The 20,302-nt window shown below is 53.1% G+C and overlaps 1 protein-coding gene across 1 annotated transcript; it reads left to right on the plus strand.

The window, feature by feature from the left end:
* The first annotated feature begins 1,183 nt into the window (after nucleotides 1-1,183).
* On the plus strand, nucleotides 1,184-11,033 carry ZDHHC19 (zinc finger DHHC-type palmitoyltransferase 19). The gene is made up of 8 exons (XM_036850670.1): nucleotides 1,184-1,381; nucleotides 1,732-1,853; nucleotides 2,411-2,550; nucleotides 3,388-3,560; nucleotides 3,969-4,074; nucleotides 9,634-9,719; nucleotides 10,013-10,217; nucleotides 10,813-11,033. The coding sequence occupies exons 1-8, from the start codon at nucleotides 1,242-1,244 to the stop codon at nucleotides 10,930-10,932; spliced, it is 1,092 nt and encodes a 363-aa protein (XP_036706565.1). The 5' UTR covers nucleotides 1,184-1,241; the 3' UTR covers nucleotides 10,933-11,033.
* Nucleotides 11,034-20,302: the final 9,269 nt, after the last annotated feature.

Below are 20,302 nucleotides of genomic sequence, written 5' to 3' on the forward strand. Positions count from 1 at the left end.
AAGAACCCAGGACTGGACTATACCACGTGTGTTTGAGGAACAGCATGGAGGCCAGTGTGCCTGGCGAGTGTGGAGTGAGTACGGGGCTGAGTGTTGGGAAATGAGGTCAGAAAGTTAGTGGGGCCAGATCAGGGAGGGCCTTGAAGGCCATGGTAAGGACTTTGAACTTTACTCTGAGTGGGCAGGGAAGCAGTTGGAAGGTTCTAATCGGAGGCCATGATCTTAAGTTTTAAAAGGACAGTTGCTGCATCTCAGTGGACTCCTCAGTTGGTTGGTGGTAGCAGATCTGAGGCTAATTGGTGGCGCCCAAGTCACAGGCCTGTGTGCTAGCTCCAAGAGAGGCTTCGAATGCAAGTGTCTGGCATTTTCAGGTTCAGCTGGGATGGAGAAAGAGTCCTTGCCCTTCATCAAGACTTATAGTTCAGGGATCCTCCAAACACAGAGGGGTTCAGATGCTCAGTGACTAAAATAAATGACAAATATCAGTTGTATGTAACAGAAAACCCAGTTATTTTCTCACATAATAAACAGCTCAGAGGGAGGCAGTTCAAGGCTGGGGCAGTGACTCAGTGTCATTATTGTCATTCTGTTCGTGTCCCATGTTGACTTATTGCCTAATGGGTCGAGGTGGACCAAGGCAGCACGTCTAGGTTCAAAACAGGAAGAAAGGGGCAAAGCTGCACCAACTGTGTCTTTTCCCCCTTTTATCAGGAAAGCAAAAGCCTTTCTAGAAACCCTCCGACATCCACTTATGTCCCATTGACCAGAATTGCGTTGTGAAGCCAACCCTGGAAACAAGGGAAGATTTAGCTGCCTCCTCTCCCAAAGTGCAATTTTGTAACAACAGCAAGGAAAAAATGGAGATAGAGCGATGAACACCGTTTGCTTTGATTAGCACTGAGCCTGAAAGGGTGAGTAGCATTACCCACCTTCTCCCCACCTGTTTCTCTAATCTCATGTAGTCTCGAACCTCGCAGGGGCAGGACCTCTCAGTCCCCAGCACAAGTAGGGGTATGGTTTGCTGTTGGAAGTGACGGTCACAGGTGGCAGACAGCGCTGCTGAAGAGCCCCTAGCCCCCATTCTCCTCAGCCTCTGTGATGTCACACTGGGACTTCTTTCCCTCCACCCTGGGACTTCTTTCCCTCCACCCTGGGCTGTGGCTTCTGAGGCTGCTGTGGCCATGGAGCTCCTGGAACCAGCAGTGGAGAGAGAGCCTGGGGGCCCTAATCTCCCCTGGACCATGGGACGTCCAGCCATGCCGCTCCTGAAGGAGCCTCATCGCCCGCCTCAGGCCCCACTCCCCTGGATCCTCCCGAGCCTATTTGCTGCTTTCAACGTGGTGCTGCTGGTCGTTTTCAGTGGCCTCTTCTTCGCATTCCCGTAAGTCTCCCACACAAGCTGACAGGTTTCTTACAGAGCAACAGAAAGGAAAACACATAACGATAGTACGGAGGCAGGGAGAGTGCGGAAGGGGGGTCCGGGAAAGGAAGAGGTTCTAGGCAGAGGGAACTGAACGTGCGAAGGCACAGAGGTATAGAGTGCTTGGTGCATCTGGGAGCTGCGGGTGGCTTGTAATACTCAATGACCTTTGGTGGAATTTCTATGGATCTGTCACTAGCCTGGATATTTAGACCAGGATTTATGGTCTGTGGGTCGTGACTGGGTGGACTGGGTCCTGGGGGGAGCTTCAGGCCACCCCAGATCAGGGCTGACTCCTGCTCTGGTCTCAGTTGCAGGTGGCTGGCCCAGAACGGGGAATGGGCCTTTCCCGTCATCACAGGCCTCCTCTTTATCCTCACCTTCTTCAGTCTCGTTTCACTCAACTTCTCAGACCCTGGCATCTTGCATCAAGGTGAGACACTGGCCCCCTGGGAGAAGGAGGCAGCACCCGAAGGGCTCCTGCCTGCTGGGATGACTCCTAAAGTGCTCCTTCCATCTCCCCGCCTGGGGTCTCAGGACCCCTTCACCCCATGTCCTCCTGTGCTCAAGCCCTGCATCTGGCACTTCATTTCTCGAGCCACGGAGGTGTGGAAAAACAGAATTTTGGAGGTTTTCCAGTTGCCTTGGAGGGGAGGGCTAGGGGAGGCTGGGTAGAGAAGCTAGCTCTTCACAACCACCCAGTTTTCTCTTCCTCCTTCCTACCACACAGATTCCTTAAAGCATCGCTCACAGTGGCAAAGGCCTGAGTTCTCAAAGAACTCCTCGGGCTGGAAACCCACCTTCCCTTTGACTGTCAGCCTCTCTAAGCTTGGCCAGCTTACTCAATGGGGACTAAGGATTCCCCTGCCCACCTGGTCCCCACCCTTCCTGGAGCCCAGTGATGCTGTGGGGCTGCGTGCCCACACCCTTCTGCTGCAGCAGACTGATGGAAGGGCCTCTTGCTGCTGCTCAATCCTTTTCCCATGCTAGGCTCCAACGAACAGGGCCCCATGATGGTGCATGTGGTATGGGTGAACCACAGGGCCTTCCGCCTGCAGTGGTGCCATAAGTGCTGCTTCCACCGCCCGCCCCGGACCTACCACTGCCCCCAGTGCAACATCTGTGTGGAGGTAAGTGCCCCTCTCACCTGCCCACCTACCCTCCCAGCACCTGCCTGGGACCAGGAGGCCCACTCACACGGGGGCCTGTGGTCGGTGTGAAACTACTTCCAGGACTGCTAAAGACCACGGGTGGCAGTAATTCCCAGTCACTCCTGGTCACTCATACAAGTCACTGCCGCTGTGCCTGCACCTTTCCTGGGAGGCTGGCCCTTTCTTGCACTGGTGCTGACATGAAGAGGGGCATCCACATCTATGCTGGGCCTGGTCAGGCCAGGGGAAGGAAAGATACCCCTGACCTATCGAGGGCTCACTGACACTAGATGCCCGAGGCCCTCAGGCAGGTTGCAGGCCTGGCCAGTGGAACTTTGCCTGTCCTCTTCTGGCTGTCCAGGCCAGAGGGTCTCCTGGTCTCCTGGGCTCTAAGTGCACAGCCTGCAACAGTTTACCAATGTGCTGTCTTAACTGGTCCTTACAACCCTGGGAGACTGGCTGGGCAAGGGTGTTATTATTAGGCTCATCCAGTGGATAAGAAAACAGAGGCCCAGAGATATTCTATGTCCTGCCTGAAGTTACACCAGGATGTGTCCCAGAGAAGACCAGCAGGCCCCGGCTCTAAAGCCCTCTTGACATGAAACTATGTGAGCCACAGAGCCGTATGGTGCTCTAACCACAGAAATGCCAGCAGTGTTAGGGACTTTGTGGCTCACTGTCTCCCTAGAAATGGGAGCCAGTGCCTGAGGCCAAGGGCAGGTGGCTTAGAGGGTGGGGGTAAGGCCTCAGATTTGGGGGCGATGGAGCCTGGGTCAGAGGTTGGGTCCTCGAGGTCCCCCTCTCCCTCTCGCCTAGGACTTTGATCACCACTGCAAGTGGGTCAATAACTGCATCGGTCACCGCAACTTTCGCTTCTTTATGCTGCTCGTCCTGTCACTATGCCTCTACTCAGGTGCCATGCTGGTCACCTGTCTGATCTTCCTGGTGCGCACGACCCACCTGCCCTTCTCCATGGACAAGGCTATTGCGTATCTGCTGGGCTGCGGGACCCACGAGGGGAGCTGTGGGGAGGGCGGGGACAGCGGAGGAGGGGCGTCACGGGGGGGGGGGGGTGGTGCAGAGGTAATGGTGGGCGGGGTTTTCCGCGAAGCCGCTCGGGAGGACCAGTCTGGGACTAGGTGACGGTGGGTAGGGTCGGGCAGATGGGTGGGGATAGGAGGAACTGCGAAGGGTTGAGCATCTAGCAGGGTCGAGGAGGGGAAGTGCTAGAGGTGGCACGGGGGCCTGGACAGCAGGGTGAGGTGAGGTTTACACTGGGATAGAGCACAGCGAGAGGGTGGGCGGGGCTTGTGGGCGGGGCTGTTTGGGGTCGGGGTCGGTGAAGGGCGGGGCCAAGGAGGACTGGCCGGAGGCGCTGTTCCTTAGCTGGTGCGCAGCATCGTGGTGGCTGTACCCGCCGCCGGCTTCCTGGTGCCACTCTTCCTGCTGCTGCTCATCCAGGCCATGTCGGTGAGCGCGGCCGAGCGCTCCTACGAGGGCAAGGTACGTGGGGCCGAGCGGGGCGCCACTATATCGGGCTGTGGGTGGTCACCTTGCCCCTCCCGGACTTCCGCACTTTCCGCTTTCTGCAACGCCCTGGTCCTTGATGGCCTGACTTCTCTCGAAGGTGCCTCATTAGCCCTTCCAGACCCAAATTCAGCTCAAATCTCACCTCCTCCTGGAGCTCGGTGGTCACTCTCCTTCCTGGGTGCGCTGCGTCGAAGGTGCGCTACTGTGTGCTAGGCGCGTGCGCATTATTTTGAGCTATGGGCGGAGAGGTAAGGCTGCATCCTGCGCTTGTGTTGACAAGGAACCTGAAATCAGAGTAACCCTCGCCAGACACCCGCGAACACTCTGGGAGAGGGGCCTGCCTACGTTGTGTAGCACAGACTCAGAGCACTGAGAGTTCAGTGAGGACTTCAGTGTCGAGTAGGACGTGCCATTTAGTGGTTTCGGACGGGCATAAATCGAGGGAAGGGCTTTGCAGTGACGGGCAAAGCTTGCAAAAAAGCTGGGAAGCCTGAAAGCCTGTGGAATGTTGATAGGATGATGAGGAAACAGTTCTAATTGGAGCAGCTGTGGCATGGGCAAGTGGTCTGCCTGGGATTGGCCAGATTTAAAAGGCAAAGAAGTCAGGTGGATAATTTAATCTTGGTGCTGTGGAAACCCGAGAGCCTTGATAGGATTTTTTCTTTACATACAGTAAAACTCACCCTTTTAAGTGCACAGCTGTATGAGTTTTGACCAACTTGTAAGTCCTGTAACCACCGCCATAACCAAGATTTAGAACAGTTCCATCAACCCCAACCCGCCGTTCCCCCACCCCCCGCTAAATTCCCTCATGGCCTTTTGAGTCAGTTTCTTTCCCTATCTGCAGCCCCCGGCAACCACTGATTTGTTTTCTATCCCAATAGTTTTTCCTTTTTCAGAATCTCACATAAATGTAATCATAGCTTTTTGAGTCTGGTTTCTTTCACTTAGCATAAGGCATTTGAGATTAATCCATGTTGTTGCCCACATCAGGAGTTTCCTCCTTTTTATTGCTGTGTGGTATTCCATCATATAGCTGTGCCACAGCTTGTTTACCCATTCGCCAATTGAAGGATATTTGGGTTGTTTCCCATTCGTGGTGATTATAAATGAAGCCACTATAAACATTGGTGTACAGGCATGTGAACACAAGTTTTCATTTTTGGGGGGGTATATACTTAAGACTGGCATTGCTGGGTCATATGGTAACTGTATGTTTAACTTTATAAGAAACTGCCAAATTGTCTTCCAAAATGGCTGTACCATTTTGCATTCCCATAAGGAATATATGAGAATTCCAGTTGCTCTGCATCATTAACATTTGGCTTTGTCAGTTTTTAAAAAAATTTAGACAGTCTAATAAATGTGTAGTGACATTTTATTGTGGTTTTAATTTGCATTTTCCTAATGACTAATGATTTTGAACATCTTTTCATGTTCTTATTTGCCATCAGTATATCTTTGATTAAATATCTGTTCCAGTCTTTTGCCCATTAAAAAAATTGGGTAGTTTTCTTAATATTGAGTTTTAAGAAATCTTTATTTATTCAGGATTCAGACATGTGTTTTGCAAATATTTTCTCCGTGTCTGTCGTTTGTCATCTCATTTTCTCAACAGTGTCTTCCAAAAATCAGAAGTTTTAAATTTTGAAATATGTTATCAGTTTTTTCTTTTCTTTTTTTTAATACATTTTCCTTTTATTATTATTTTTATTTATTCATTTATTTGGCTTTGCCAGATCTTAGTTGCAGCACATGGGATCTTTTAGTTGTGACACGTGGGATCTTTAGTTGCACCATGCGAACTCTTAGTTGCGGCATGTGCGATCTAGTTCCCTGACCAGGGATTGAACCTGGGCCCGCTGCATTGGGAGCACAGAGTCTTAGCCACTGGACTGCCAGGGAAGTCCCCCTATCAGTTTTTTCTTTTATGGATTGTGCTTTTGGTGTGTAATTAAGAAATCTTTCCTTAACCCAAGGTCACAAAGATTTTTCTTATACGTTTTCTTTTAGAAGTTTTATAGTCTTAGGTTTTATATTTAGGACTATGATTCATTTGGGGTTAAATTTTGTATATGATGCAAGGTATGGGTCAAGATTTTTTTTTTTTTTTTTTTTTTTTTTGCTTATCGGTTGTTCTAGCACCATTTTTTGAAAAGACTATCCTTCCATTGAGTTGCCTTTGAACATTTGTCAAAAATCAATTGAATATAGAGATGTAGGTGTATTTCTGGACTCTCTGTTCTTTTACCAGTACCATACGGTCTTGCTTAGTAGCTTTATATTGTCTTGAAATCATACAATGTGAGTTCTTCAACTTTGTTCTTTTTCAAAGTTCTGTCGGCTATTCTAGTTACCTTGATTTTCCATATAAGTTTTAGAAGCGGCTTTGTCAATTTCTGCAAAAAATGTTTGCTGAGGTTTTCATTTGGATTGTGTTGAATGTATAGATCAATTTTGAAAATGGACATTTTAACAATATTGAGTTTTTGAACCCATGAAAGTAGTATAACTCTCCATTTATTTAGGGCTTCTTTGATTTCTTTCATTAGTGTCTTACAGTTTTCAGCATGTAGATCTTGACTACATTGTGTTAGATTTTTTCTAAGTATTTCATTTTTGTGTGCTATTATAATTTTTAAAAATTTCATTTCCATTTGTTTATTATTATAAGAAAATACAATGGATTTTTGTGTATTAGTCTTGAATCTTGCAATTTTTCTAGGCTCACTTATTAGTTCTAATAGTTTTTTTGTTGATTCTACATAGAAAATCATGTCATCTGTGAAAAGGACCGTTTCATTTCTTCCTTTCCAACGTGTATGGCTTTATTTCCTTTTCTTTTCTTACTGCATTGTCTTGGACTTTCAGTACTGTGTTGATTACGAGTGGTAAAAGTGAACACCCTTGCCATGGGATTCCTTCCACCTGACAATGACTTGACTAAAGGCGGTTTTAGGAAGACTGTCATAGGTCACATCAAGGAGGGAGGGGCTGGAGACCTTGAGACAGCTGAAAGGACAGAGGAACCCTCTTTGCCCACCATTTCCCATCCTTCCAGTCACCACTTAATCACTCCACCCCACCCATGTTTGGTTCCCAGCCCACCTGTGACTCCTCTGTGCAGCCCTGACTCATCAGCTCCCTGTGGTCTGCATGTCTTCTCTCTCCAGCCTCAGTCCCTCATTTCAGCCCCTCCTGGGCAGCATTCTCCCTTCCCATATCCTGTGGTTCTTCTAGCCCAGGTCAGGCCATAGGCCTGCCCTCCGTCCCCTGCTCAGATGGGGCTGTCCCAATCCAGGATCTCCAGCCTTAAGAAACCTAAATGTGGTCTGCACTCTGAGATTCACCAGGCAGGGCTCTTTCCCATTACTAGAACCCATTTCAGGCATTCTTCACACACCTCAACTTTATTCCCTTCTTACCTCCATCCCTTGACCACAACTTCTGCTGGGCCACTTGCTTAGATCACAAGGGTTCTGGAGCCAGACCACATAAATTCAAATCACAGCTCCACAACACACCAGCAGGGAGATCTTGGCTGTGTTACTTAGCCATCTGGTACCTCAGTTTCCCCATCCGTAAAAGGGGACAGCATGGGTTAATATGTGTGAGATACATAGAACAGTGGCTGGTGTGAGTAAGTGCCCCATAGGTCATCATTATTGCCATTCCTTCCCATCATCAGTGCACATGTTCTTCTCTCTCACATCTTAAAAACAAAGCAAACATCCCTTAATATCACAGGCCTCCCCTGTTGTACTCTCCCCTCCAGCGCAACCAGATTTGCTGAGAGCATTGGCTGTGCTCACTAGCGTCGTTCTTCACCTTCCTCAGCCCACTTCAGCCCAGCCTCTGTCCTCACTGTCATACTGATGCTACGCTCTCCAAGTGGCCAAAGCCAGCGGGCAATCCTGAGACTAATCTTTCCAGGCTGCACAGAGCAGCATCTGAAACAGAATGTACCTGCTGTGGCCCTTCCCCAGCCTCTCAGGGTCCAGCTCTCTCTGCTGCCCTGGGCTGCTGCTCCCCTGCCTGCACCTTGGAGTGTTGGCCGGGCTGCCTGCTCTCCTCACCAATCCCCTCTCTGTGCTGCCCTGACCACTCCCCAACTGCCCTCAGCACCCTGAAAGTTAAGGCTGGCTTTGTTGTCTGTGGTGTGTCCTCAGTCCCCAGAGCAATGCCTGGAACAGTGTTGAGGTCCCCAAATATTTATGAACAAATGAGTGAACCTACAAACAAAGGAATCCATAATGCTTTGGGAGAGAAGGAGAGAGAGAAAGAGAGAGAAGTCTGACTCCCCGATCCCCGGGGAAGAAGGGGAGAGAGAGCAGAGGCAGCAGGGAATTGGGCAGGAGATGGGGCGAGTAGATACCCACTTTGGTTTTGGTCCTGTGGAGCATGAGGGCGTTTGAGATACAAAACTGGAGCAGGAGACCATGCCTGAAGCTGGTGAGAGAGGACAGTCTGGGAACTTCCAAGCTGTTGGATTCCATTCATTCTGAGGGTCCCATGTGGGGAGAGGAAGGGCTCTACTTTATTAGTCAGTTCTTATGAATTCATTAAACAATTACCATTCCTTTAAGCACTGAGCAATCAACATTTTTCTATTCTTCGTGTACATCTAATAAATCAAAATTTATTCTCTAGATTTAAAATTCTGATTGTAAATTTAATCAAACTCTTCTAACCATTTAATTAAAATTGAGAGTAGAATGCCAGTTTCCCTTAAATTCTTGAAACACCTTAAAGTAGGGAGAACTCAAAAAATCACAGTGGTTAAGGGCATGGGACACAGGGGAGCTGGTGGTGGGCAGAGGTGCTCTTGGGCCACTTTAGGACGTGACAAACACTTTGTAGCTAAGGCTCTTGAAGTCCCCATGAGACTCAGCCTGTGCTGGGAAGGAGGAGGGGGCGAGGCTGATGGGCAGAAGGAGGGGAGGAGGAGAAAACCTGGTCCAGAGTTTCCAGGGGAGGACTTGACCTTTGGGCTTGACATCGGTCAAGCATTGGGTGCTCAGGAGCTTGAGCCCAGATTTCCAAGGCCGTGTGATTTTGGTTAGGGAAATATGATTAGGTACCACAAACCATCCTTCCAGATAGTGAAGTTCAGTGAAGGCACAATTTTAGAAAAGAATGAGACGTGGGAAAGTAGAGGAGTTGAGGGAACATCGGTGGAACTGTCTTTGGAGCAGTTTATCAGCAAAAGGAAGATCCGAAAGGATCTGGAAGGAGGTAGCAGGAGGATGTGTGTGGCCAAATGAGACAGAGGGGGAGGATAGTGCGAAAGGGGATACAAGGTGATGGAGAAGGATCCCTGAGCAGGCAGGAGAGGTGGGTGCAGTGCCAGAGCTGCTCAGAAGTGGGTTGGGGACGCCTCGCCTGACTCTCCTGGCTCCTCTGTCCTTGGAGTCTTGCTGCAGCCCTGGGCTGAGCTGACCGGTGCAGGGAGGGCCAGTGGGGGTGGCCTGCCCAGTCCTGCGGGTTCTGAGCTCTTCTTCCTGTCCTCGACCCCCCCCCCCTCCCGCCCAGTGCCGATACCTGCAAGGATACAACCCCTTCGACCACGGCTGTGCCAGCAACTGGTATTTAACAATTTGTGCACCGCTGGGACCCAAGTGAGTTGGCAAACCAGAGGCCTGAGCGGTGGCCCCTGGCGCTGGGGGGGTGGGGTGAAGCTGGGTCATCTCCCCTGGCCCCTTAGCATAGCTCCCATCTCCTTACGCTCACTATTCTTCTTCTTTTGGAGTTGTCTCCAGGGCATTGCGGGAGCCTCTGGAACTTCCCCTTCCTTGCCTCTGTGGGTTCTTCCTCTAAGAAATGGGGTTAGAGGGGCATGGCAGCCTGGATGAGGTTGGTGACAGCTCCCTGCAGGGCCATGACCACTCGCATCTGGCTTGTTGCTCCCCAGGTACATGGCTGAAGCTGTCCGGCTGCAGAGAGTGGTGGGGCCTGATTGGGTACCCAGGCAGAACGCGCACTTCCCGATGTGCCCCTCCGCGCTCAGTCCCCCAGACCTCCCTGGGCCTGGGTCTGGCCCCCAGTCCCAACCTCTGGGTCTCGACAAACCAGGGAAGGGGCCCCCAGGGAGTGGTGAGGCTGCAGCCCTCCAGGAGGTGAGGAGTGTGTGTGTGTGCGTGTGTGTGTGTGCAGCGTGCACGTGTGCCTGTGTGTGTTGGGAGGGGGCGTCTGCGGATTGTACAGGTGTTGGGAGAAGCCCCCCAATGTTGGGCTGGCCCTGAAGCTGGAGCACTTAGAGCTCGAGAGAGGGGGATTATAGGCCTGAAGAGTGTTGGCAGTAGAGTCACAGGCCTCCAGAATACACCAGGGGTCCCTGGAGACACAAAGGGAAAAGGCCGCACCACTCACTTGCTGGGTGGCCTTGGGCCAGTCACTTACCCTTTCTGGGCCTCAGTTTCCTCAGCTATTTATGAGGATTGAGACTAGTCCAGTGGTTTATAATTGGCAGGGGTGGGAGGGGGGGAATTCCTTTATTTAAAGGCACCTTCTACTCTGAAGCCCAGTCTATGAACCATGTGGAAGTGGAGCATTAAGAATGATGTAGGGGTGGGTAACCCACAGCCCCTCCAGAGCCCCTGCAGTGACATTCTGGGGTGGTGGGTGACAGTCTGGGCAGTCTCTTGCTCCCCAGTGGGTGGGCTGCGGGGCGGGGCTTAAGGAGAGCCTGCATCCCCCCCACCGTGTGTTTAGCTCCACGCCAGCCCGGTGCTGCCCCTGCTGCGGGAGGCCCCCAGACGAGGCTCCGCCTACCTCTTGCCCTTTCGCACTGGGAGATGCCAGGAGCCTCCGCAGCCGAACCTCACCTCTTGAGCCCCTTGTGGAGACCTCTGTGCCCTGCCCTTGCCCACTCGCCTGGCGGGAGTGCTGAGACCCGCCCCCCCCCCAAAGCCCATTAAATACCCTTTGCCTACCTCCTACAGCTGCCCTGCTGCACTGTCTGTCCTCGAAGCGAGAGAGTGTGGATGAGGCGGGCTCTGAAGGGCTGGGACAAAGCCCCTGGGAGGGAGGAGCCAGGGTCCTCTGCGACCTCGGGCAAGACACTCAACCTTGCTCTCATCCTTAAAATGGGGCAACCGTAACAGCCACAGCGACGGCTGGAGACGATGGAAGTGAAAACCCAGCAATGCCTGGGTGTGAGCCCGAAGTCCCGCCTCTGCCCTGCAGCACCCCTATCTGGCTGCAGGGGGCGCCCGCCACCTGGGAATTCTCCAAGCCTGGCCCGGTCCAGCCGTGACCCCTGGAGCCTCGCGGGTGGGCTGGTCCCCCTGCCTCATCCCGGGTGGTGGGGGCGGGGGAGGGGGCGTGGGAGTGTTCTCCGTCACAGACCAACGCTGCAACTTTCCTGCAGGTGGGTCTCACCCGGCCATTTCCTCCTAATGGGGAGTCAGGTGCTGGTTCTGGTCCTGTCCCTGGGGTGGGTCCCAGGCCCTGTGAGTCTGTGTGTGTGGGTAGGTTGGGGTGAATGGAGGGAACCAAATCAAACTGTGGCTCCTCTAGTGGCCAGAGTCTGACCTTGGGAATGGAAATAATGGCACCTTCCAGGAAGGTTGTCAGAGGATGAAACGAGGTGGTTCATGAAAAACACCAGGTACACGGTAGGCACACAATGAATGCAGCCAGTATGATTATGATTATTTTCTCCACCACACAGCTAGCAGACCACTCAGCATCCCTCCAAGGACCACCTTCTCAGAATTACCTGGGCCCCAGACCACTGACTCAGAATCTCAGGGTGGGGGGAGGACAGGAATCTGAATCTGAATTACCATCAAGTGCTCCATGGGATCCTACCACCCTGGAGTTACCGAACTGCTGCCTTAGGCGGTGAGGATGGACACTGACCACACTGCTTCCTACCCACCGTGTATCCAGCTGCAGTGGGGTGCGGTGAAGGTGAGAGGGAAGGACGTCACCAAAGGGTCGGATGAGCACCCCAGGGGCCTGCGAAGGTGTGTGCCTGTGTGTGCACATGTGCTTGTGTGTTGGGGGCCCAGCCTGGAGAGGTGGGTGACCTACGATGCAGGATTCGGCTCCAGTTCTCTCTACGCTGGGTCCCCTTTGAGGCTGCCCTTCCCTCTTCCTCCCGCCCTGTCTGTGGCAGCCCCAGGCCCAGCCTCGCCCACCCCTGTGGCTCTGGTTCTCGGCCTCCTGGCCAGCCTCATTCAACCCAGGGACTCCAGTTCTTTCTCGCCTCCTTTGCCTTGGTCCCAGGGTCTCCCCAGTCCCAAGACCCCCTTGGGGTTCAAGCCTTTTCTCAGCTCTCTCAGGGTTAACCTTGGGTTCTGGGGAGGGATGCAAGGTACTCACTGCCATAGAAAAAGGCAGCCTAGTTTTAGCTTTGTTGTAAATGACCTCAGTGGCCACATTTAAAATCCTTAGGGCCCACGTTTACAAGTAAAGCTGAAGCAGCCTTTCCTGTCTGGGAAGCCCACAGTCCATGGTCACAGGGTGAGGGGACGAGAGCATGGGACTTTCTGAGCCCCAGACCCCAGGTGTGTATGTGATACACAGATCTGTGTGAGTGGCCTCTCTGTGTGTGTTCAGCTCAGCCCAGGCTGCTCAGCGGTGAGGAGAGGCCCTCAGTCCTCCTCCCAAATGGGAGTCCTCAGGGCGGTCTGGGCCTCCGCCAGAGAGGAAGAAGATTCAGGAACCTGGGCCAAAGCCTGGATGGAGGGATATTCATGGAACTGGCTGGGTGCCCAAATGGTGCCTGCCCAGAACCCCAGCTCCACAGGGCGCTGAGCAGGCCAGGCCGCAGAGTCTGGGGTGGCCCAGTGCTGCCTGACCTGCTGCCGTCCTTCTGTGGTCTTGGCTGCTTCATCAGGACTGCACCTACTGGGTCCCTGTCTCCAGCTCTACAGGGGACTCCCTCTGTTTCAGGCAGGGCCTCGCAAGTCCTAAGTCACACGTGAGCCACCTCCCCCCACAGCCTGGGCCTCATTTTCTCACTGGGCAAGGACATAACCTTCCTCAGATTCTCAGAGGTGGCCGTGTCCCCTCCTGCTCTGGGATGTAGATTCTCGGTCTCTGGGCCCTCCCAACCTGAGATTTCTAGGATTTCTTTAGGAAAGCCCCTTGGATCAGGCTCCTCTGCTCCTCAAGGTGTAAGCAGACCTAGCTCACCCTTTCCTGTGACTCCCCGCGCCGTCTCCCCTAAGCCTTGGGCGCCCTCAGAGATTCTTTCCGGCCAGGCTGGAGACCTCCGTTGAGCTGCACCACCTTTCCCTTTCTACCTCCACGTTTCTGCTGAACCTGCCCTCGATGCCCAGACACACCCCTCGCAGTCCTTGGCCCGCTGATACGGGGAGGGGTGTTATCAGGGCCCGAAAATGGGGCCAGCTCTCCACACACAACCTGGAAGCCCTGCCGTCCCTGCGTTCCCTTGGACAGGAACCAAGGAGTGACCCCCCCCCCCTCCAAAACCCTGCAGGGCTGCCAGGTGCCCACATGTCTGGAGCCCCTCTGAGAGGTCCCCAGGCCACCCCTGGAACCTGAAGAAAGGAGGGGGAGCCTGGAAGCAGCCACCCCCTTGTCATCTCTACACTTTCCTCCATGACCTTCTAGAAGGTCAGAGTGTGTGCTGGGTGGGAAGAGCATTGGGCCAGGAGTCGGGAGGCTGGGTGTCACTCAGCTTTGCGACCAGCGAGCATGCTGCGGGAGCGAGCCTCTTCCCTCCGCTTGGCCTCAGCTCCCTCGTCTGCAAACAGGATGACCATAGTGGCTAGCTCACAGGTGGCTACAGGATCCTAACTCTTTAGAGCTGGAGGGGACTTAGGGGTCACGTCATCCAGCTGCCCCTCCACCCTCAATTTCACAGATTTTCACTAGAGAGGGAAGGGATTGCCTAGGGTGACACGGTGTCCAAGCCAGGCGCGCGCTCTCTGTTTCCGGGCTGCCTCTCCCACTCCTGCTCCAGGGACCATTTCAGAGGAGGAAGGCCTTGAGCAGCATCCTCAGGGCCCCCCTACCAGCCCCCGGAGAGCCAGGCAGCACGTGTTAGCACAGGGCCTGGGGACCTGATAAGAAGGCAGGCTTAACCCCGACCCCAGCTCTGCTGGGAGCGATAATGACGCCCCGCTGCCTTGTGCTCAGCCCTGCCCTGCCTTGCCCACCCCACCCAAGGGGGCCCTGCCAGTGGCTGAGGGTGGGACAGGGCAGGGACAGATAGGACAGGGGAGGTGGCTGCAGCATGGGATCGGGGGGCCAGAATCCTGATACCTCCCAGAGTACAGGCCCCTCACTGGCTGACCCTCCTGGGCACCCGGGCACAGTGCCTGACACCCAGGTGATGCTCCAGCGATGCCCACATCCTCCTCCAGTTCCTGCACGCCGAGCGCGGTGGAGGGAAGGGGCTGGGCTGAAGGTGTGCCAGGCCCGTCCTGGCTGACAAAACTTTACTGAGCCCCACCGGGCTAGGGCTTGGGCTAAGTGATTCACATGATCTCCTTTAATCCTCACAGCAACCCCCGAAGTTGTTATTCTTGTCTTAGAGTTGCGGAAACCAGAACTGAGCAAACAAGCCACTTCTCCACGGTCGCACTGCTTCTAAGTGGCAGAGCCAAACTCCTTTAGCCTTTGTCACGACACTGTGCTTCACAGGCAGTTATATTTTATTTCAACTTAGAGTAGTGGCTAAGGCATGGGCTCTGAAGCCAGACAGACGGCCTGGTTTCCTGCTGTGTAATGGGATGAATCATTGCCTCTATTGTGCCTTTATGAGGATTCAGTGTGCAGCGCACGTGGAGAGCTTGACCCCAGCGTGGGCACATGGTAGGTGCTTCATCAATGGTCGTGATTGTCCCCACACTAGGATCCAGGTGATGCCTGGGTCAGGACTCTGTGACCTGCTAGGGCCTTTGTGATGCCACTCACAGTGGCTGCCGTTTGGTATGGGTTTCCTGGTGGCCAGGGAGCAAAGGCGAAGGGCTGCTTCAGAGGGGAGGTTTGTGGTGTTTTACGGAAAATCAAGCAATGTTTGTGTCCCCCAGCCAACGGGGGATGGAGGTGTGGGCTGAGCGTGTTCAAGGGAGCAGCAAGATAACCACCCAACGGCTCTGCCCCCCCGCATGGGTGAGGAGGCTTCTGCTTAAGAAAGCACCCTGTTGCATCAGTTTCGAGGCCGGGCAGTGCCCGGGCTGAAGGAAGCCAAAGCTGTGGGCATCTGAACCCTGTGTCCGGGCCTCGCTCGGAGCCACTGCTGCCGCTTCTGCCAGCTCTGCCCTCTCTCTGTAGCCTCCCAGTCTGTCTGTCCGTGTCTGCCTTTGCCTTACCTCTTCTCACCTTTCCACTCCATCTCCTCTCTCTCCTCCCCCTCTTCCTCCTTTCACTGTCTTCCACGCTCTTCCTGTGTTCACTCTGTCTCTCTCCCGACCCGTCACCACCTTTCCTGGACAACAGCTTCCAGGAACACAAAGTAAACGGTCTGACAATTTTCAAGTAATAACTTTCAACTGTGATTCTTGGAAGCACTTGGGCCTGGGCATGGAAACCTCCAGAACTCTGGGCCAGGCCAGAGGCAGGGCCTGCACAGGGTGCCTTTGTCTGTCTCCGACCGGGGCCTGCCAGGCACACGCTTTCTCAGCTGCTTCTGGTTGGGACTGTTTTGCTGCTGACATTGAAGATTCCCACACTGGAAGGAATATTCCCACATTGAATATCTAGCTTATTTCTCAGTGAGAAGAAAACCAAGGCACCGGCACTCGGGGAGAGGTTCAGCAGGGCTTGCCCTGGGGTCACGCAGCTACGTAGAGGCCAGGCGAGGCTGGGTCCCCATCTCCTGCTTCTCAGCCCTTTCCACCGCCCTCTGCGGGTCAGAGGCCGGATGGGTCAGAGGCCTGGACTGTAAACAGGAAGGGCACTCTTTCTTCTCCTGGAGGCCTGGTAACTTGGCTCCCATAGGCAAACTCATGAAAGTGACAACAATAGTAACAATCGTTTTGATGCTAACTGTGGGCTAAGTGCTTGGCTTGTATTATCTCATATAATCCTCAGAATGATTTGTGGGGAAGATGCTATGACTTTTGTAGGCGTGACCTTGGACAGTCCTCAGGCCTCCATCTCCCTATCTGTAAGGACAGTTTTCTGGAGGATCCTCTGGGCTATTCCTGCCCTGCCCTCCTGGGAGTCCGTGGCTTAGTGGCCAGGGAGGAGGGTCCTTGGTCTGGGCACAAGCCCTGAGGTGGATGGGGCCCCGGGCAGAGCTTATTCGAGGACCTATTAGGGTCCTGTGCCTGAACTTCATCTGTCCCCTAGTAGCCGGGGTGGGGAGAGCATTAGGTCACCAAGCAAGAATACCGATCCCTGGGCAGGACCCTTGGCCATCTGGGCTGGGAAAGTCCCCTGCCCAGTTGTTCCTAGATATCTGTTCTTCAGCTCCTGGCAAACACAACATGGAAAGACACTCTCCTGCTTGCCCTTTGCCTGGCTGCGCAGTGGGATGCCAAGATGGGGCATCAGGAGACCTGGGTTGGAAGGCAGGGTCTGTGCTTCCTGGTGGTGTGGCCCCAAGAAAGCCCCTAGCCTCTCAGAGCTGCTGTTACCACATCTGCAGAAGGGAAACTCGAGCCCAGGCCCGGCTACCTCTGGCACTTGTGGGTGACACAGTGTACCATGGGAAGGTGCTCTGGACTTTTACTTCTTCACACCAACCATAGCCCCAACGGGCACAGGGCTTCTGGAAAGGGAGCAGTGGGAGGGCCAGATTGGGCTTGGGGAGCCTGGCAGGAGTAACTCCCTGTCCCTCTGTCTACATTTCCCCTGCCATTTTTGCAGGCTCTGGATTTGGATCATCTGGAAGTGGCCAAGGCTGAGAATGGGCCGCCTCACTTTAAATCCCAGACAGACCCAGCCTGGGTCACCTTCCTTGGGTGACTTCTGAGCTCCCTCTCTTCCCCACCAAGTATCTGTCCCGAGGGGAGGAGCTGGCTGGACTTGGGTTTGGAGCAGGGATATGGCCCTTTCTGCTCCCAGCTGGCACCCCCATCTGCCAGCCACCCTGAGCCCCTGGGGTGGAAGCCTCTGGAAGGCCTCAAGGTCTGGTTGTGATGGCTCGACTCTGAACCCTCGGCAGGGACGTGGGCTGCACCCACCTTGGCCCAGGGGCTCCATCTACCTTGGATACAATCCAGACCAAAGAGTAAAGGAGGTTTGTTCCTGAAGCAGAGACCAGAAGTAGGCACACAGAGGGCTCTGTGCTTTGGAGTTGAAGCTTTTAAAGAGTTGTTTTCTTTAAATATCCTGCTGCAGGAAAGAGAAGCCCCAAATCAAACATTCCTGAAACATGAATTTCAGGTGGCTTTAAAGGAGCAATTTGTTTGGTTTCTGTCCCACCCTGATTCTGCTCAGTGGGGTCTTGGGCACTCATCCCTGGGGTTTGATGGAGGGTCCACACCCTTCCAGGCTCACCGTCCAACCTCACCGGGAGGTTCCCCAGCACCAGATCCAGCCTGAGGGCCTCTGGGCACAGCCAGGCCCCAAGCTTGCTCCCAGGGGACGGTGGGCACATCCATCTCAAGAAGGGAAGGCCACTGTCTGTCCATCCTCAGCTGCATTCCCACTGCTGGCCACACCCTCTTTCTTGAACTCTCTCTTTACCCTTGATCTCGGGTATCTGACGCACTCCTGACTCTCCTCCTGAGTTAGGGATACTCTGTCTATGACTCTTTCTCTCACTTCCTGCCAGGATATCTCCCAGGTCCCATACCTCCTGCCAGGGTATCTCCCAGGTGCCATCCTTGGGGTATGCCCCATCTTGGAGAACTCACTCATTCCCTTGCCTTCAGCAGTGCTGGGCCTGGTCAAGCCTCCATCTCCAGGCCCTCAGGCCCTGCCAGTTTCCCAGGCTCTGGCCTTAATATTCTTTTATTTTTTTATTGGGGCATAACTGACAAGTAAACTCCTAAGATATTTAAAGTGTACAACCTGATGATTTGCTATCTGTATACATTGTGAAAGGATTCCCCCATCAAACTAGCCTTAATTTTGTATGATTGAATTATTCCCTTAGAGTCCCACCAGAGGCTCAGGGTCTTTCCAAGCCCCAGCACCAGGGGGAAGAGAGAGAAATAGCAAAGGCAAAACCAGCCATTGAATGAAAGAGACACTTGTTAGTGTGAGGGAGCCGCTGAGCAGGGTGCTGGGACATGGATCCAGGGGAGATGGCGTCTGGATGTCCCAGATCTGTCCCAAGTCTAGTCCGAAGAGTGTCCCAAGGCCAGCCTTGACCTCGAGAGGAGCAGGGTTAGAGGAATTCTCTGAGCAGCCTTGTTTGCCCTCCTTGCCCTGAGTCCCTTCTTTGGGGCCCGTGGTAGGACTGGATGGGTATGGGGAGGAAGGGCACTTGGTGAAGGGATATCCAGAGGAGGGTACCAATCAAAGGCTTATTCCTGTCATTCATGGAGAAGCTCATAAAAAGACTGAGGCCTGAACTGGGATAGTGGGAATACAAATCCATTCATTCATTCATTCATTCATTCAATAAACACTGAATAATCACAACAAACCCCGGAGGTAATGAAATTAATTTTTAAAAGAATGTGTTCATGTATAATTTAATTTAAATTTATACTATATTATTTAAGTCATACTATATTTCAATATAATTAAGAATTATATTTATGTATTTTTAAAAGACTGGAAGCAAATTCATCAGATACTCTTGGTGGATGAGCAAGTGTTTCCTAATGAAAGGGATTCTGGCTGCCAGTCTGGGTGTTCGGACACCTGATTTCTAGGCCCAGCGCTTTCTCTGCCAGGCTGTGTAACTGGGAAAAGCCCTTCCCCTCTCTGGACCTGTTCCCTCATCTGTGCAGTGAGAGTGTGGAACCAGAAGATCAGTGGCTCTTTCCAGCTCTGACATTACCTGAGAACAATGGGGACGAGGGGGTTATAGACACTTTCATCGGCATGGCCAGCTGCTCTGCTTTGCCCACGCTCACCGCAGGCCCCTCTCCTGCAGGGCTCCATGAATGGGAGGTAGTGGCCCCCGCAGCCTGACCAGCCGTCAGGCTCTGATCTCAAGTTAGAATCACTCCTCTCACTTCTTTATATCCACTTTGAATCATGCAAGACCTCTTCCACCCTTCAGTTGCAGCCTTGTGACCTGGATCGAAGGGGGCTATGGCAGCAGCCTCGATGGCTCTGAAGGAAGTGAGGGAGCCAGCCAGGCTGGGAGGTGACATGTGTCGATTACATGTCGTGTCCCCGCAGCCGTGTGCCCGACTCTGTGCCTGAGTTGTTCTGTGGACGTTATTCCCCGCAGCAGCCCTGGGTGGGAAGTGTACCGCCTCTTCAGTAGGAGATGAGGCTCAGAGAGGTGATGCACCTGCCGGGTTGCACAGCTGGTAAGTGGGGCTCCAGGGCTGGAACCGGCTGTCTCAGCATCAGAGCTGAAAGCAGCCAGAGCCCTAGGCTGCTCTTCCCAGGACTGAGGCGGTTTTCCAGATGCTTTCAGATGCTGCACCTGCCCCCGCTTCCAGAATTTTGTACATGGTGGCAGGGGTTTAAATCCACTTCTGGTTCTACCCATTGGAGACACATTTCTCCTCCCTAGAAAATGCCTTTCCCTCCTTGTTCTCAGGCCTCTGAGTCCCCCTGACTCCCCAGGAGTCGGCAGGTCCAGTACCTTCTGTCATCTTTCTGTGGAGGCCGGAACTCTTGTTCCAATAGGAAGCAACCTCTTGAGCAGGAGAGAATTTAGGGTCCCTGGCCATCCTGCCGGCCCCTTCACAAGGAGCTGGCTCCCGGGGACCTGCTTTTTCCTATCACAACATCCCAACTTGGTCAACTGTCTCTGTACTTCTTCTTCCAGCCTGCTCCCCATTGGCTGCTCTGTGCCCCCCGCCCCACCTGTTTTTTCTTCTTTTTCTTTAAATTCTAAAATAGGAGTGCAGGGGAAATTATGTCCACTCTTCTATCTGGCCTCAGATTTTCAGGCAAGCATTCAACATGAAAAGTAATTTCTTATCAAGTGCTATTGCTTTTCTGTTTCAATTACTGGTGTTACAACAATGTTTTTCTGGTGTTGACTACACGTGTTCAAGAATTCTGGAGTGTTGTGGATTAATTGGCCCTCCTTGGACTAGCCTGAGTACCTAAATACCATAACAACCCTATTTCAGTGGGAAAATATCTTTTGACTGCATCCTGGGTTATAGCCTAGTTGGAAGTTGGGGGCTGCTAG

Source organism: Balaenoptera musculus, chromosome 4 (assembly GCF_009873245.2).
Source record: "Balaenoptera musculus isolate JJ_BM4_2016_0621 chromosome 4, mBalMus1.pri.v3, whole genome shotgun sequence".
NCBI classification, from domain to species: Eukaryota; Metazoa; Chordata; class Mammalia; order Artiodactyla; family Balaenopteridae; genus Balaenoptera; species Balaenoptera musculus.